At 41.0% G+C, this 18,555-nt stretch overlaps 1 protein-coding gene across 6 annotated transcripts in view; it reads right to left on the bottom strand.

Moving 5' to 3' along the window:
• Positions 1-18,555, bottom strand: part of IQCA1 (IQ motif containing with AAA domain 1) — a 1,056,753-nt gene that overhangs the window by 646,086 nt on the left and 392,112 nt on the right. For all 6 annotated transcript variants that reach the window (XM_033944078.1, XM_033944080.1, XM_033944079.1 and 3 more), the window contains one exon: positions 10,627-10,752. In XM_033944078.1, coding sequence (XP_033799969.1) covers positions 10,627-10,752 — 126 coding nt within the window. The remainder of the gene's footprint in view (positions 1-10,626; positions 10,753-18,555) is intronic.

Raw genomic sequence — 18,555 nt, 5'->3', positions numbered from 1 at the left:
AAGCAAGAAATATCAGCACGCAATGTAGTCAAAAAGGACCCCATTGCTATGCGTATAGTATAACAGTTCAAGGGTGCTCCTGTGAGCACAGGAGATATAGCACAGATGAACAACTAGCAAACCTCACACCCATACAGTATCAAAAACATGAGATTGGTGTGCCTGTCAGAAAAAACAGATAAGTGCATGTACATCAATATAGGGGAAATAACAGATTAACCAACAGCTGCCCTCCACCTCAGTGCATTTTCAAGGAGTCAAGAAAGGCTACTAATTCATCCGGCTCTGTAAATGAAGTAGTATGATTGTTGTAGGTGACTTTCATCCTGGCCGGATACATTAGACTGTATTTGGCACCTATGTCTTTGAGCTCTTGGCGATGAGACAAAAATGCTTTTCTTTTCAGAGCTGTAGTTTTAGCCAGATCAGGAACAATGAAGAGCTTCTTGCCCTGGTGAAGCAGCTGGGGTTTGGCTTTTGCAGCTGTAAGAATCTGCAAGGTGTGTTGAAATCTAAGCAGCTTAGCTACTATGGGACGAGGTGCAGTAGCATGTGCAGAAAGATGAGAGGGCACTCGGTGAGCACGTTCTATTTCCAATGGAGGAGAGAAAGTTAAACCCAATGCTTTAGGCAGAAAGTCAGAGAGGAAAGAAATCATATCAGAGCCCTCTGTTGATTCAGGTAATCCAATGATCCTCAGATTAGACCTTCTGCTGCGATTAGAAAGATCTTCAATGTCCCGTTGCAGATTAGAGATCAATTTAGCATGTATTTGCACCAGTGCTTGTGTAGCTTGCAGGTTTGGCGTTTTTTCTTCCAGGGCATCAAGGCGGTGACGCGCATCCACAAACTGTGAATTTAGCGCTTCAATTTCCCCTCTGAGTAATTTAGTTTCCTCGACCTGCTCCTGCACTATCGATCGGATTGAGCGCATTTCTCTAAGGAGCAGGTCGAATGAAGCCTCGTCTCCCTTGAGCGCCATTTTCTCCAGCGTGCTCGGCATGCTCGGGTCAGGCTTAGACCTCTTCCCACCGAGCGGCGCGGGTGCGGCAGACTCTGTTTTAGCCGGCTTCGGAGGCGACATTTATATACTTGCTTGAAGGCAGTGTCGATGGTCACGGCGGTTTTTAATTATTTTTCCCCAAAAAGGCACTTTTATAACAAATTCGGTTATGGTGTGGAGGAGCTGTTATCACATGCGTGCGCTCCCCGTGGCAGTTAGGCTCCGCCCCCCCTTGGTGGCATTATTTAATAAAGATTATACTCAGAATATAGAATAGGAAAAAAGTATAATACTCAGGTGTCAATATTCAGCCAGCAGCAGCGAGTGGTTGTTTTTTTTAGCCACTATTGGAGTTATTCCTGGATAGTCAATGACAGGCCATGTTCGAGGGGAGGTTTGGGGGGGGGGAGGGAAGAGAAAAGCAGTGCTTGGTCCAAGAGAAGGGATACCAGATCAACCATGTACACTGGTGGGGGGCATGATTAATTATTCAATTGTGATTAAATTTTTGGCTGCGATTAGTGTGCAGCCCTATTTATTTTGCAATTAAACCTGAGAAATAGAGTAGCGGAATATTGCATGAGCAAAGACAATCAGCATATTTAGTTTTCCATACAGTACATACTGAAGGACATGAAATAAAACAAGTTTGCAAAAAGTTTAAAAAAAAAAAAAAAAAAGCCCAGCTCTTCCACATAACTCTCCTAGTGGTTTCTGTGCAGGATTACATCACCAGAGCTCACATACTGTACAGGGCGTCATGGACACCAGCAGACGGCAGATAAAGACCCGAAATGGTCCATCCAGTCTGCCCAACCTGATTCAATTTAAATTTTTTTTTTTTTCTTCTTAGCTATTTCTGGGCAAGAATTCAAAGCTTTACCCGGTACTGTGCTTGGGTTCCAACTGCCGAAATTTCTGTTAAGACTTACTCCAGCCCATCTACACCCTCCCAGCCATTGAAGCCCTCCCCTGCCCATCCTCCGGCCATACACAGACACAGACCGTGCAAGTCTGCCCAGTAACTGGCCTAGTTCAATATTTAATATTATTTTCTGATTCTAAATCTTCTGTGTTCATCCCACGCTTCTTTGAACTCAGTCACAGTTTTACTCTCCACCACCTCTCTCGGGAGCGCATTCCAGACATCCACTACCCTCTCCGTAAAGTAGAATTTCCTAACATTGCCCCTGAATCTACCACCCCTCAACCTCAAATTATGTCCTCTGGTTTTACCATTTTCCTTTCTCTGGAAAAGATTTTGTTCTACATTAATACCCTTCAAGTATTTGAACGTCTGAATCATATCTCCCCTGTCTCTCCTTTCCTCTAGGGTATACATATTCAGGGCTTCCAGTCTCTCCTCATACGTCTTCTGGCGCAAGCCTCCTATCATTTTCGTCGCCCTCCTCTGGACCGCCTCAAGTCTTCTTGCGTCTTTCGCCAGATACGGTCTCCAAAACTGAACACAATACTCCAAGTGGGGCCTCACCAATGACCTGTACAGGGGCATCAACACCTTCTTCCTTCTACCGACTACGCCTCTCTTTATACAGCCCAGCATCCTTCTGGCAGCAGCCACTGCCTTGTCACACTGTTTTTTCGCCTTTAGATCTTCGGACACTATCACCCCAAGGTCCCTCTCCCCGTCCGTGCATATCAGCTTCTCTCCTCCCAGCATATACGGTTCCTTCCTATTATTAATCCCCAAATGCATTACTCTGCATTTCTTTGCATTGAATTTTAGTTGCCAGGCACTAGACAATTCCTCTAACTTTTGCAGATCCTTTTTCATATTTTCCACTCCCTCTTCGGTGTCTACTCTGTTACAAATCTTGGTATCATCTGCAAAAAGGCACACTTTTCCTTCTAACCAACAAGCAATGTCACTCACAAACATATTGAACAGGATTGGCCCCAGCACCGAACCCAGAAAGACTCCACTAGTCACCTTTCCTTCCTTTGAGCGACTTCCATTAACCACCACCCTCTGGCGTCTGTCCGACAGCCAGTTTCTGACCCAGTTCACCACTTTGGGTCCTAACTTCAGCCCTTCAAGTTTGTTCAACAGCCTCCTATGAGGAACTGTATCAAAGGCTTTGCTGAAATCCAAGTAAATTACATCTAGCATATGTCCCCGATCCAGCTCTCTGGTCACCCAATCAAAAAATTCAATCAGGTTAGTTTGGCACGATTTACCTTTTGTAAAGCCATGTTGCCTCGGATCCTGTAACCCATTAGATTCAAGGAAGTACACTATCCTTTCTTTCAGCAACACTTCTATTATTTTTTCAACAACTGAAGTGAGGCTCACCGGCCTGTAGTTTCCTGCTTCATCCCTGTGACCACTTTTATGAACAGGGACCACATCCGCTCTCTTCCAATCCCCAGGAATCACTCCCATCTCCAGAGATTTGTTGAACAAGTCTTTAATAGGACTCGCCAGAACCTCTCTGAGCTCCCTTAGTGTCCTGGGATGGATCCCATCTGGTCCCATCGCTTTGTCCACCTTCAGTTTTTCAAGTTGCTCATAAACACCCTCCTCCGTAAATGGCGCAGAATCTACTCCATTTACTCGTGTAACTTTGCCAGACAATCTCGGTCCTTCTCCAGGATTTTCTTCTGTGAACACAGAACAGAAGTATTTGTTTAGCACATTTGCTTTCTCCTCATCACTCTCCACATATTGGTTCCCAGCATCTTTTAGCCTAGCAATTCCATTTTTTATCTTCCTCCTTTCATTAATATATCTGAAAAAATTTTTATCTCCCTTTTTTACATTTTAGCCATTTGTTCTTCCGCCTGTGCCTTCGCCAAACGTATCTCTCTCTTGGCTTCTTTCAGTTTCACCCTGTAGTCCTTTCTGCTCTCCTCTTCTTGGGTTTTTTTTATATTTCATGAGCGCCAACTCTTTCGCCTTTATTTTCTAAGCCACTAGGTTGAAGAACCATATCGGCTTCCTTTTTCTCTTGTTTTTATTGATTTTCTTCACATAAAGGTCCGTAGCCATTTTTATCGCTCCTTTCAGCTTAGACCACTGTCTTTCCACTTCTCCCATCCTAACAGCTCTTTCTTCAGGTACTTTCCCATTGCATTAAAGTCCGTACATTTGAAATCTAGGACTTTAAGTATCGTGCGGCCGCTCTCCACTTTAGCCGTTATAGCAAACCAAACCATTTGATGATCGCTACTTCCCAGGTGAGCACCCACTCGAACATTAGAGATACTCTCTCCATTTGTGAGGACCAGATCCAATATCGCTTTTTCCCTTGTGGGTTCCATCACCATTTTGTCTGAGCAGAGCCTCTTGAAAGGCATCCACAATCTCCCTAATTCTTTCCGATTCCACAGACGGAACATTCCAGTCCGCATCTGGCAGGTTGAAATCTCCCAACAGCAGAACCTCCTCTTTCCTTCCAAACTTTTGGATATCCACAATCAGATCCTTATCAATTTGCTGCGATTGAGTCGGAGGTCTGTATACTAAACCCACGTAGATAGAAGTTCCATTTTCTCTTTTCAGAGCAATCCATATCGCTTCTTCCTCTCCCCAGGTCCCTTGCATTTCGGTTGCTTGGATATTGATCTTTACATAGAGAGCTATTCCTCTACCTTTATGACCATCTCTGTCCTTCCTAAAAAGATTATATCCCGGTATGTTTGCATCCCATCCATGTGATTCACTGAACCATGTCTCTGTGATAGCAACAATATCTAGATCTGCCTCTAACATCAGGACTTGCAGATCATGAACTTTGTTGCTTAGACTGCGAGCATTTGTGATCATCGCTTTCCAGCTATTTTTCAGCGATAATTTCCTTTTTCGTATGGATTTTTGTGTCGTTTCACTTTCCGTTGCAATACTAAGAAATGTGTTGCTGATATTGCTTATGTTGCAGCCTTTACTACTATCACATTTTTTTCTTTTGCTGTGGGTGGTCTCTATAATTGTCCTTCGTACATACACCACCCTCACCTTCTAGTTTAAATGCCTAGAAAAATATTGTCTAAATTTCTCTGCAAGGTTTCTTTTTCCTGCTGTAGTAATATGTAGCCCATCAGTGCAATATAGCTTCTTGTCCTTCCATGTATTTCCCCATCCTCCTATGTACCTGAAGCCTTCTTGATGACACCAGGCTTTGAGCCATCTATTAAAGTCCTCTGTGTTTTTCACTCTTTGCTCTCCCTTTCCATATGCAGGCAGTATTTCAGAAAAAGCTAAAGTCTTTACAAAAGGTTTCACGCCCTCACCAAGCTCCCGAAAAGCTTTCTGTGCTGCAAGTGTGGAGTTGTTGGCCAGGTTATTTGTTCCCAGATGGATAACAACATCAGTGTTAAAATCCTTAGTTTCTTCCTTAATTATAGTCAGTATTTGCCTGGAACTCCTGGTAGCTGAGGATCCTGGAAGACATTTCACTATTTTGGTCTCCTCGCCCTGTGTTCCAAGGTTAATGCCTCTGATGATGGAATCCCCCAACAGTAATAGTTTTCTGTTTTTGGCTTTTTTATTTGTACTTAGGGTGCGCTTGTTCTCTTGAGTTACCTTCATTGGTTCCAGTCCCACCTCCCTTCTGTTTTCTTGAGTATCGCAGTGCACTAGTGGAGCGAAGGAATTCTGTAGAGGTAATATTAGTGAAAGTGGATGTTTCTGTTACATGTTGCAGTCTTCCTGAGCCTACTGTGACCCATTTATTCCTGGGCTGTTTTATTCTTTGAGGTAGAGGTGGTAAGTTGGTATGATTTTGTGGAGTGATGGAAGCTGCTTTAATTGTATTCAATTCCTGTTTAAGTTTGCAGAGCTCCTCCTTAATACTGGCAAGTTGAAGACAGATGGGGCAAGCCTTAAACCTCCAAATAGTATGTCTTGGAATTAAAGCACCACAGTGATTGCATAGAATAAGGTTCATCTTGATTGGTTGTGAAGTGACTTGATTTGAGTAGTCCTGATTATATGGGTCTCTATATATGAATAGTGGACCCTGGGGTTGGTGGGACTATAAGTCTTACCCTTATTCCTATGAAGGAAAGAGGAAATAAGATTTAACAGAGGAAAGAGAAGGGTGTTTTTTTGTGTGCTTTTTTTTTTTTTTTTTAGTAAGAAACAGGGATGAGAAGAGAAATTAAGCAGATAAAATGCTGAAAACCAGTGAAAAGAGCAGAATATGAAATGCAGAGCAACTTATCTTATTGAAGTTCCAGGGCAGCCTTGTTCACAGCAATGTCCCAAAGATAATGCAATTAACCTTAGAAGTAAAACAGAGCCCCTCCCTTCTCCTCCTAATCAGCAGAAAACAATGGCTGAATACTAGTAAGACAGAAATATAAGCTCTATACCACCTAAAACACAGTATTTTAAACAAAAATGCAGGTTCTATCAGTGCTACCCTAAAACACAGGATTTATAACAGGATTTTCCCTTCTTTAGTCACCCTGAGCCACAGGCACCAAGATTTAATTAGAGTTAACAAAGTCTTACCCTTTTTCCTATGAAGAGGAAGAGGAAATAAGATTTAACAGAGGAAAGAGAAGGGTTTATTTTTTGTGCTTTTTTTTTTTTTTAGTAAGAAACAGGGATGAGAAGAGAAATTAAGCAGATATAATGCTGAAAACCAGTGAAAAGAGCAGAATATGAAATGCAGAGCAACTTATCTTATTGAAGTTCCAGGGCAGCCTTGTTCACAGCAATGTCCCAAAGAAGGTGTATTTATAATGATCTGACCAGAGGGAGGGGATCCAGGATCTGTTCTGAGATGTGGATTTCTGATGTTTGAGGTTGTTGGGTCATGAATGCAGCAATATCTAGTTGATTGCCTTTTTCGTGAGCGTGTTGGGGGTTGAGTATTTGGTAGGATAGCGTTTTGAGGTAGGCGAGTAGGCTTTCTGTTTGATTGGAGGTATGGTCTTCGAGGTGGAGATTAATGTCTCCTAGTAGTAGGTTGTAAGTTGATGTTAGTGAATTCTGGAAGATGAAGTCTTCAAGCGTGTGTTTTGTAGTGCTCCATTTTCCTGGTGCTATATAGCAGAGAATGCAGGTTATGGTGTCTTTGAGTGTATCGCCAGATAGTTGGCAGGCTAGTAGATCTAGATCGGGTGTCGTGTGTTTGTCTAGGACTTTTATGTTGAGATTGTTTTTGGCTAGAATTGCCAATCCTCCCCCTTGCTTTTTTTCTCTGCAGATAAGCTCTACTTTGTATCCCTTAGGGCAGAATTCTGTTATGCAAGGGTCTGAGTCAGATGTTAACCAGGTTTCAGCTAGGAATAGATAGCCTAGATGTTCTTTGATTATCCAGTCCTTAATGAGGTCTGCCTTTGGGTTTATCGATCTTATGTTCATATATGCACAGGCTATTGATGTGTAAGTTGTATTGGGATTGTGGGTTAACTACTTTGCATTAAATTTTAACTATCAGATCTTAGTTCATTCTCCTCATTTTTAGAGATTAGAGTAACCATGCACAGATGAAAAAGACCTAGATTTACATTTTGTCATCAACCGACTCCAGACAGTAAGGTCCAGCAGCCAACCGGTGGCAATATAGAAAAGCCCTTCTTGACTGAAGTGACTGCTCTCTTGTGATCAAAACTCAGTTTTAAAGACAAATTCACTGACACTCTTCAGCTCTGGTGGTTTTCAAAAACACTGTCTTTTATTCGCAACCCTTTTCAAAAAGGAAAACAAACAATGTCAGAATGTTCTGCAAACTTTTATAACTCCCCAAGTACTCAGTCCAGAGTAGTTCTTTCTTTGGGCCATACAAATGACTGAAAGATTGCACACACCACCCTTAGGAAGTGTCCTGGAGTTCTTAGCTTCCAACAAAACAAATACTCCAAAAAAAAGTAAACAGTTTCAAAAATTTATGGGTTTAGTCCAAGAGAGTCCTACAGCTCTCTAGTGTTGCATTCATTTGTTCTCATAGCTTACATACGCCCCCTTTAACTTCATTACAGTCTGAACAAGTTCTGCTTAGATGGAAACTCTCCATCATTAAACCTATACCAAAAAGTAAAGAAAAAGACCTAGAAAACCTCTTCAACTACAGACCGGTAGCAAACCAGCCGTGGATATCCAAACTAGTAGACAAACTAGCATGCCAACAAATATCAGATTTCCTGGAAAACTCATCCAAACATGACCCAACCCAATCAGGATTCCGCAGACACCTGAGCACAGAGACCATGTTAGTAGCAGTACAGAACTCAGTCCTTAAACACCAAGCAAACAGCGAAGATGTGCTGATGGGTTCCTAGAACTATCGGCGGCTTTTGACATAGTCTAACACACGCTGCTAAAATCACATTGCAGAGAAGTAGGCCTTGAGGGAAGAGCTATGGCATGGATAGAATCATTTCCATCTAAAAGACTAATGAGAGTAGAATGGCAAGGGGATAGCAGCAACTGGAATGAAACTTTCATAGGGGCACCGCAAGGATCCACCATGTCAGCATTTTCCTACAACCACTTGGAAAATTAATCAGAAACCTAGGGTGGGAATGCTACATTTACACAGATGACATCCAATTGATCATACTGCTGAGGAAATGGGATACAATGACCAAATACATGATTGAGATGGGCCTAGAGAAAATCTTTGGATGGTTTCAAGCAAATAGCCTAGAAGCCAACAAAAAAAAGACAGAACTGCTACTCATAAACAAATGGGGAGGAAACGACCCCGGTAACAGTAAACGGCAACACTGTAGAACCGTCCAAGAATGGGGTAAGAAATCTAGGTGTCTGGCTGGACCCGAGCCTAGACATGACAACGCAGATCCAACAGATGGTCAAAAACGCTTATGGCAAACTCTAATAGGTTAGAGGACTGAAACCCTACCTCTCCCACCAAGCTATGTCCAATGTAGTAATATCCCTGGTACTCACAATCTTTGACTACTGCAATGCAACCCTCCTGGGTATACCAAAATACATGATCAGACAGACCCAAACAGTACAAAACGATGCAGCTAGGTTTCTACTAGGTAAAACAAGACAGACAAGTGCCACCCCACTACTGAAGGACTTACACTGGCTCCCGATTGAGAGCAGGGTGAAATTCAAAATCCTATTGCTACCCAACTCAAATTACTCTTAAAATGAGGACATTTGTTTATTTTCTTCCCTTGGAAAATCTATCTTCTGATTTTCTTCATGCAAATGTTTAACAGCTTCTGTGTTGAGGTGAACGTGACAGAAGTTCTACACTAGGAGAAGATATAATTATCAGTCACTTTGACAGCTTTCACTACTTATCTCTGGAGGACATGGCTTGCCTATATGCATGCCTAAAGTGACCATTTATTTTTTCCTCAGAACGGGACATCTACTAATGTTCAATCCCACTCCCAATCCTGCTCTTGCCCCACCCCATCCCCCCTGCCTGCTCTGGTCGGGCAGGAGGGCATGCGGCGCAATGACATCACACATGACATCATCGCGTGGCATTTGTGCATGTGCAGATGCCCTCCTACCCATAGGAGGATTTTGAGTGAGGTTTTTCGGGTTGCTCCATAGTGCAAAATATAGACAGCAGATATAAATTCTCAAAATGGACACATTTTGATCACTAAATTGAAAATAAAATCATTTTTTCTACCTTTGCTGTCTGGTGATTTCATGAGTCTCTGGTTGTACTTCCTTCTGACTGTGCATCTAATATTTCTTCCCTTCTTTCTGCCTCCTGCATGCTTCCTCTCTTCCAGATCTCATTTCCTTCCCCAACCAACATCCTCTCTCTGTCCCTCCATGAGTCAAACTTTTTCTTCCTCTCTCCCTGCCCCTTTCTTTCTTTCTTTCTCTCTCTCTGCCCCCTTTGTTTCTTTCTGTCTGTCTTTCTTTCTCTCTCCCTGCTCTCCAAGCCACCCTGCCCCCCCCAAGCACCCTGCTTCTCCCTGCTTCCCTGATGCAGCAACACCAAGGCGCATGTAGTGACTGCACTGCACAAACGCCTGGCCCACAAGCCTCCCCCCCTGACGTCAATTCTGACATCAGAGAGGAGGTTTCAGGCCAGCCAATCACTGCCTGGCGCGGAACTTCCTCTCCGACATCAGAATTGATGTCGGAAGGGGGGAGGGGGGCTTGTGGGCCTGGCGCTTGTGCAGTGCAGTCGCTGCTTGTGCCTTGGTGTTGCTGCATCGGGAAAGCAGGGAGAAATCTTGGGCTCCGAAAACATGACATTTCGGCATCCTGAAGCTGTGCTTCGAGACAACGGGACAAGATAATTAAAAATGGGATGGTCCCGTTCAAAACGGGACATATGGTCACTTTATGCATGCTATATAGCCAAAATTCTTTAGATATAGAGAGTCAGTAGGAAATGAATCTACCACAACAGCATAGAGCCATTGATCTACTTCTGCTTGCTTCCAGCTAAATTAAATGAACATAGTTCCTCTCAGGGACAGGGACAGCAAAAACTCTCCACTCCTGAGGAAGAAATCGATCACAACTCTGGGGCTGAGAAAGAAGGAGAATGTACAACTCTTGTACCTCCAAAAGAAAGGAACAGGCATACAGATCCTTTGGGTCACTGACAACTCTGCATTGCAGAGGATGTAGGGATTGTTCACTAGCCACTGAATCAATCTTTATGGTTATTATAGTTGTGATGTTTAAAGTTTCTTACCTCATCTTTCCCCTTTCTTTTACCTTTTGTCTTATCTTTCTTTTTTACTTTTAGCTTTTTCGCCTTCTTTTTCGCCTTCTTTTTTTTAGCTTTCTCTTCCTCCTTAGCAGCAAGTTCAGCAACAACCTGAATAAAAATGAATAACCAATTAGCAAAAAGTAACAAAAAAGGCAGGCTTTAGCACATAGGACAACCAATTTCACATTTCTTTCATTAAAACACTCCCACCATCCAATATTCAGACTGTGGTGGTCAATATATATATATATTTTATTTCAGTTGTCAAAGATAAAAAAAAAATCCAAATATTCAGCTGTGTTTGCCACTACATATCTATATAATGTATTAAGAGTCTGATTCTATAAACAGTGCTTAAGCGCACCTGCACTGTAGGCATTGTTCCACATAGTTGTCAATCAACTGTTAGCCTCCATTTATAGAATCACACCTAGTGGTGCCTAAACAGACTTAGGTGTTGCTAGGTGCCAGCACATTAGGTCAGGTTTTATCTGGCCTGCCTAATTTATGGCACCTATCTCACACACCTAGCATCGCCTAAGTTTACCATGCCTACTTTTCAGGAAGTCTTCGTTAGATATTACTAGGCGTCCTAAGAGTTCCACACAGAACTCTTAATAGGAAATTTAATTTTTTTTTTTATTTGATTGGCTGAAAACTGGCATGGTCAATTAACATGCCAATTAAACTATTAAATTATATCTGTTACCTGTACAGATATTAGTGTAATGTATGTAATACCTACTGTTTGTTCATTTGTATGACACTGTTTTAGATTAAAAATCAATAAAGATTTTTTTTTAAAAACCCAAAAAAACAATTAAAAAAAAAAGTTGTGCGCAGATTCCAAAGTTAGGCATGAAAAGGTAGAATTTGGTCCAAAATGCCTAGTTTTATCTAAATAGCTTATCTGGATACACTTAGGATGGCTTTTTTGTTACCCTAAGTTATTCGGACAGTTATCCTGTTGGTGGTGCTGAAAACTGTCTCAATCCCAGCTGCCTCTGGCCATTCCAGCATTATTTAGATACTTCCACAACAATCTGTAAAGATATTCAGCAGTATTATCTAGATTTTATCTAGGATAGAAATGTTCCTACTCAGATGTCCCACTACATATGGATCCACAAAAAAGGTTAATCTATTGAAAACAACAAACCATTAATTCTAATGGTAATCTTATAGTTTTAAAGTAAGTGAAGGTAACGATCTCAGAGTTGCCACTCCCAGGATAATATTGTTATTGTCCAAAAGGGAATTGTGGCATGTGGTTTCTTTCATTGATCAAACCTTCATCCTTAATTTTTATATATTAAATATTTAAACTAATTTTTTTATAAAACATTGTTGTAAATATTACCACTCATCTAGTATTATCTAGTCTTATTTTTATAAGATTTTTATATCTTTTTTTCAACCTTTTACTGTGCTAAAAAAGCCTAAAGTGCATACATATTCCTTAAAGTGACTCGTGCTAATACAGCTTATCGATATAAATAGGCTGTGCAAAAATAGCAAGATAGCATAAATAGAGAAAGACTTTAAATAGGCTGTGCAAATTAGCAAAAAAGGAACATCATGAATACGCCTTAAACTGGCACTTATCTTTTTAACATTATGTGGTAAATAACGGCAGATTCATTTAGCCGTAGGAGACCCGTGTATCCAACCAACGGGAACCCGTTTCGCCGCTCTCATGCGGCTTCCTCAGGGTACTGTATGGCAAACGGGCTAAGGATACAAATATCAAGACAAAATACTTGATTAGAGAATGTCTAAAAGACTCGATTTGTCTAAAATAGATAAGTAAATTTTAAAGCACAGCTTACTTACTATTATCATATAGCGATCCGGGCTGTTATTACACACACCCGCTCAAAACATGGCGCTTAAAAAGAAAAGACGCCGGCACATGCGCAATGCAATAGCCAATCAGATGTTAAAAAGTTCAAAACGTTACACACAGTAAAGCTCAAATATGAATGAGCAACAAAATTAAAGAAATACAGACCAATCTACTGATGTGTTTAGACCATAAGGATGCATACTTTTAAGAGCAAAAATCCACCTTACTTCTCTCCTCTGTAATCTTTTTACTCTATCTCCCCCACGCTGATTTTTTGGTTCATGATCGATAGCTACTACTCTAAGGTCAGAGAATTTGTGTTTATATAATGTGCAATGTTCAACAATGACCTCAGAGCATCGATTACGTTTTAGGTTGGACTTGTGTTCACAAATTCTCGTTTTTAAATCCCGTGTGGTCATTCCAACATATAACATCTTGCATGGGCAGAGAATGACGTAAATTATGAAGGTTGATCTGCAATTTGTAAAATAGTTCAAAGAATACTGTTTATTGTTATTTGGATTGATAAAAACTTTCGTTTGTAGAGTAATTTCGCATATACTACATGATAAACACTTGTAGTGGCCTTTGATCTGTTGGATTGTTGACAGAGATTTCATGGTTGATGGACATAGAATCTCCTTTAAATTGGAGTTTAATAGTTGCCATCCATTGAAATTGAAGGAAAGTTTACCTTTTTCACAAATGCTGAGAGTTAGAAGGAATTGTACTGACGTGAAAGAATATCAAAAACAATCAAAGAAATTGCAAGAGAAATTGACATTACGTGGCTATCCCCAACATGTACTGAGTAAAGCAAGACGCCGAGCTAAATACATCAATAGAGATCACCTTTTGGACATGGAAAGAAAGAATGTCTTTGAAGATGATGTAGAGACATGTGTAATGAGATATTTTCCGAAGTCTAATCAAATAACGCAGATCATGAGAAATAATTGGAACATCATGAAACTTCACTCTGTATTTGAAAATAAAGATCTTCGAATTGCTTTTTCACGAAACTCCAATTTAAAGGAGATCTATGTCCATCAACCATGAAATCTCTGTCAACAATCCAACAGATCAAAGGCCACTACAAGTGTTTATCATGTAGTATATGCGAAATTACTCTACAAACGAAAGTTTTTATCAATCCAAATAACAATAAACAGTATTCTTTGAACTATTTTACAAATTGCAGATCAACCTTCATAATTTACTTCATTCTCTGCCCATGCAAGATGTTATATGTTGGAATGACCACACGGGATTTAAAAACGAGAATTTGTGAACACAAGTCCAACCTAAAACGTAATCGATGCTCTGAGGTCATTGTTGAACATTGCACATTATATAAACACAAATTCTCTGACCTTAGAGTAGTAGCTATCGATCATGAACCAAAAAATCAGCGTGGGGGAGATAGAGTAAAAAGATTACAGAGGAGAGAAGTAAGGTGGATTTTTGCTCTTAAAAGTATGCATCCTTATGGTCTAAACACATCAGTAGATTGGTCTGTATTTCTTTAATTTTGTTGCTCATTCATATTTGAGCTTTACTGTGCGTAACGTTTTGAACTTTTTAACATCTGATTGGCTATTGCATTGCGCATGTGCCGGCGTCTTTTCTTTTTAAGCGCCATGTTTTGAGCGGGTGTGTGTAATAACAGCCCGGATCGCTATATGATAATAGTAAGTAAGCTGTGCTTTAAAATTTACTTATCTATTTTAGACAAATCGAGTCTTTTAGACATTCTCTAATCAAGTATTTTGTCTTGATATTTGTATCCTTAGCCCGTTTGCCATACAGTACCCTGAGGAAGCCGCATGAGAGCGGCGAAACGGGTTCCCGTTGGTTGGATACACGGGTCTCCTACGGCTAAATGAATCTGCCGTTATTTACCACATCATGTTAAAAAGATAAGTGCCAGTTTAAGGCGTATTCATGATGTTCCTTTTTTGCTAATTTGCACAGCCTATTTAAAGTCTTTCTCTATTTATGCTATCTTGCTATTTTTGCACAGCCTATTTATATCGATAAGCTGTATTAGCACGAGTCACTTTAAGGAATATGTATGCACTTTAGGCTTTTTTAGCACAGTAAAAGGTTGAAAAAAAAGATATAAAAATCTTATAAAAATAAGACTAGATAATACTAGATGAGTGGTAATATTTACAACAATGTTTTATAAAAAAATTAGTTTAAATATTTAATATATAAAAATTAAGGATGAAGGTTTGATCAATGAAAGAAACCACATGCCACAATTCCCTTTTGGACAATAACAATATTATCCTGGGAGTGGCAACTCTGAGATCGTTACCTTCACTTACTTTAAAACTATAAGATTACCATTAGAATTAATGGTTTGTTGTTTTCAATAGATTAACCTTTTTTGTGGATCTTTTTGATAGTGGTTAATCTGTTCTCCAGTTTGTCACTATTCTGTTCCACTACATATGGACCTTTTCCCCATTCTCTTCTAAATAGGTAGGTGGTCTTCATCATAAGGCTATGTGGACAGACTTAAAGACGTCAATATGTATTCTTTGGAGGAAAGGCAGGAGAAGGCAGATATGATAGAGATGTTTAAATTCTTATATGGCATAAATGTGCATGAGGTGAGTCTCTCATTTGAAAGAAAGCTCTGGAATGAGATGGCATAGGATGAAGTAAAGAGGTGATAGGCTGAGGATTAAAGAAATACTTTTTTTACAGAAAGAGTAATAGATGCATGGAAGAGTCTCCCGGAAGAGGTGGTGGAGATAAAGACTGTCTGAATTCAAGAAAACATGGGACAGGCACGTGGGATCTCTTAGGGAGAGGAGGAAATGGTGGATGCTGCAGACGGGCAGACTGGATGGGCCATTTGGCCTATACCTGTCATCATGTGTCATGTTATTTGGGGACAATTGAGGGTTTGAGATTTCCTATTTTGTTTGGGGTGGGGTGGGGGGTAGTAATAAAGGAGGTCACTCATAGGGGCTAGAGTAGGTTGTCAGGAGATTGATAATATAGTAGTCTCTCGGTTATCCGGCATCCATGGGGATTTGTAGATGCCGGATAAATGTAGTTTCTGGTTGCTTGAAAGTTAGTATTATAAAATAGGCCTAACTAATATTATACCCCATACCATATCATATCATCCCTCCCACCCCTACTTGTAGGTCCAGCATCTGTTCCTCCCTTCCTACCCTCCTTTCTGGTCTAGGTCACTTTCTCTCTCCACCCACCCTACTTATGGGTCCAGCATCCATCCATCTCACCTCCCATGCCCTTCACCTTGCAGGTACAGCATCCATGTCCCTTTCTCCCCCCACCTCCCCATCCCCCACACTTTTGGTCCACCTCCCCCTGAGTCTGGTCTTTGATGGACCCTCTCACTCTGTAGTACTGGCCTGTAGTTTCATTTCTACAACCACTTTTGTGAAGAGCGACACATCCGCTCTTCTCCAGTCCCATGGAACCTCTCCCGTCTCTAAAGATTTATTGAACAAATCTTTAAGAGGATCCGCCAGAACCTCCCGGAAGATTGTGGGATGGCTACGTTATCAATACAGATTGGGGGGGGAGGAGGTAGAGTAGTAGAAAGTCAACTGGAGGATTGGAAGTTAATTTAAATTGCTAGAATTCTAGGGGTGATTTGTTGGAGAACTGTTCCAGATTGATGGACAGATGTGTCCAATAGATTACTGCTAGGCTTCCATCTTTTTCTATACGCAGGTAACGCTAGACTCAAATAGAACACTGATCTTTGACCTAAGTGCCACCGCGTGAGCGGACTGCTGGGCATGATGGACCACTGGTCTGACCCAGCAGCGGAAAATCTTATATTCTTATGTCCCATTGCTTTGTCCACCTTCAATTTTTCAAGTTGTTCATAAACACTTTCTTCTGTGAATGGTGCAGTATCCATTTCATTCTCAGGTGTAACTTTGCTGACCAATTGCGATCCTTTTCCATGTCTTTCTTTTGTGAACACCGAACAGAAGTATTTGATTAGCACATTTGCTTTTTCCTCATCACTTTCCACATAGATTTCTGAGGAAATTAGAAAGTCATGGGATAGGAGCTAATGCCATTTTATGGATTGAAAACTGGTTGAAAGACAGAAAACAGAGAGTGGGTTTAAATGGTCAATATTATCAATGGAGAAGGGTAAATAGTAGGGTTCCCAAGGGGTCTGTGCTGGGACCATTGCGTTTTAACATATTTATCAATGATCTAGAGATGGAAATAACTAGTGAGAATTAAATTTGTTGATGACACAAAAGTTGTTTAAAGTTGTTAAATTGCAAGAGGATTGTGAGACTAGAAGTCTGGGTGTCAAAATGGCAGATGACATTTAATGCGAGCAAGTGAAAAGTGATGCATATGGGAAAGAGGAACCCAAACTATAGCTATGTGATGCTGGGTTCTGTATTAGGAGTCACTGCCCAAAAATGGATCTACAGTATGTGTCATTGTTGAGGATATGTTGAAACCCTCAGCTCAATGTGCGGCGGCTGTTAAGAAAACAAATAGAATGTTAGGAATTATCAGGAAAGGAATGGAAAACAAAGATGAAAATGTTATAATGCCCTTGTATCGCTGTATGGTATACCTGCTCCTCGACTACTGTGTGCAGTTCTAGTTGCCTTATCTCAAAAAAGATATAGTGGAATTAGAAAAGGTACAGAGAAGGGTGACAAAAATGATAAAAGGGATGGATCAATTTCCCTTTGAGGAGAGGCTAAAGCGGATAGGGCTCTGCAGCTTGGAGAAAAGACTGCTCAGGGGTGATATGATAGAGGTCTATAAAATAATGAGTGAAGTGGAAAGGGTAGATGTGAATCGCTTGTTTACTCTTTCCAAAAATACTAGCACTAGAGGACATACGATGACGCTACTAAGTAGTAGATTTAAAACAAACAGGAGAAAATATTTCTTCACACAACATGTAATTAAACTCTGGAATTCGATGCTGCAGAATGTGGTGAAATCATTTCACTTAGCAGGGTTTAAAAAAGGTTTGGATAATTTCCTACAAGAGGCCATTATTGAGATGGTTTGGGGAAATCCATTGCTTATTCCTAGGATAAGCAGTATAGAATCTGTTTTGCTACTTGGAATCTAACTAGGTACTTGGGAACTGGGTTGGTCACTATTGGAAAGAGGATACTGGTGAGCGCCGGGCTGTCATTTGTCGTGAATCCTGCTGCCGCCGCTACTCAACATTGAAAAGCCACCAAAAAGTTCAGCCGCTAAAAGTACCCGTGTGACTTTTTTTTAAAAAAAAATTAAATGGCAGCAAGCGACTTGAACCCATGCTCTGTTGCTCTAACGGTACCACTGTGTGTGCCGGCTTTCCTCCTCTTCCCTCCAAAACCAAAAGTTACATCCTGGAGAAAGGGGGGGGGGGGTTAGGGAAGAGAAGGGAAGGGAAGCCGGCACGGACAGTGGTACCATTAGAGCCCCGGAGCATGCGGGAGATAGGTCAGCGACGGAGAGAAGATAAAATTTGCTGCTCTTACTTGCTTCGGACCTTTCTCGCTGCTGGGTCCTGCCTACTTTCTGTTTGCAGTAATCTGCTGTCTATACCCCTCTATCCCCTTTTCCAGCAGGAAATTGTCCAATCCTTTCTTGAACCCCAGTACCGTACTCTGCCCTATTATGCCCTCTGGAAGCGCATTCCAGGTGTCCACCACACGTTGGGTAAAGAATAACTTTCTAGCATTCGTTTTGAATCTGTCCCCTTTCAACTTTTCTGAATGCCCTCTTGTTCTTTTATTTTTTGAAAGTTTGAAGAATCTGTCCCTCTCTACTCTCTCTATGCTCTTCAAGATCTTATAAGTCTCTATCATATCCCCTTTAAGTCTGCTCTTCTCCAGGGAAAAGAGTCCCAGTTTCTCCAATCTCTCAGCGTATGAAAGGTTTTCCATACCTTTTATCAGACATGTCGCTCTCCTCTGAACCCTCTTGAGTAACGCCATATCCTTAAGATACGGCGACCAATATTGGACGCAGTACTCCAGATGCGGATGCACCATCGCCCGATACAATGGCAGGATAACTTATTTCGT

The sequence above is a fragment of the Geotrypetes seraphini genome, chromosome 5 (genome assembly GCF_902459505.1).
Source record: "Geotrypetes seraphini chromosome 5, aGeoSer1.1, whole genome shotgun sequence".
Lineage (NCBI taxonomy): Eukaryota > Metazoa > Chordata > Amphibia > Gymnophiona > Dermophiidae > Geotrypetes > Geotrypetes seraphini.
Note: the sequence above shows the minus strand (reverse complement) of the source record. Positions and strands in the feature narration are given on the sequence as shown.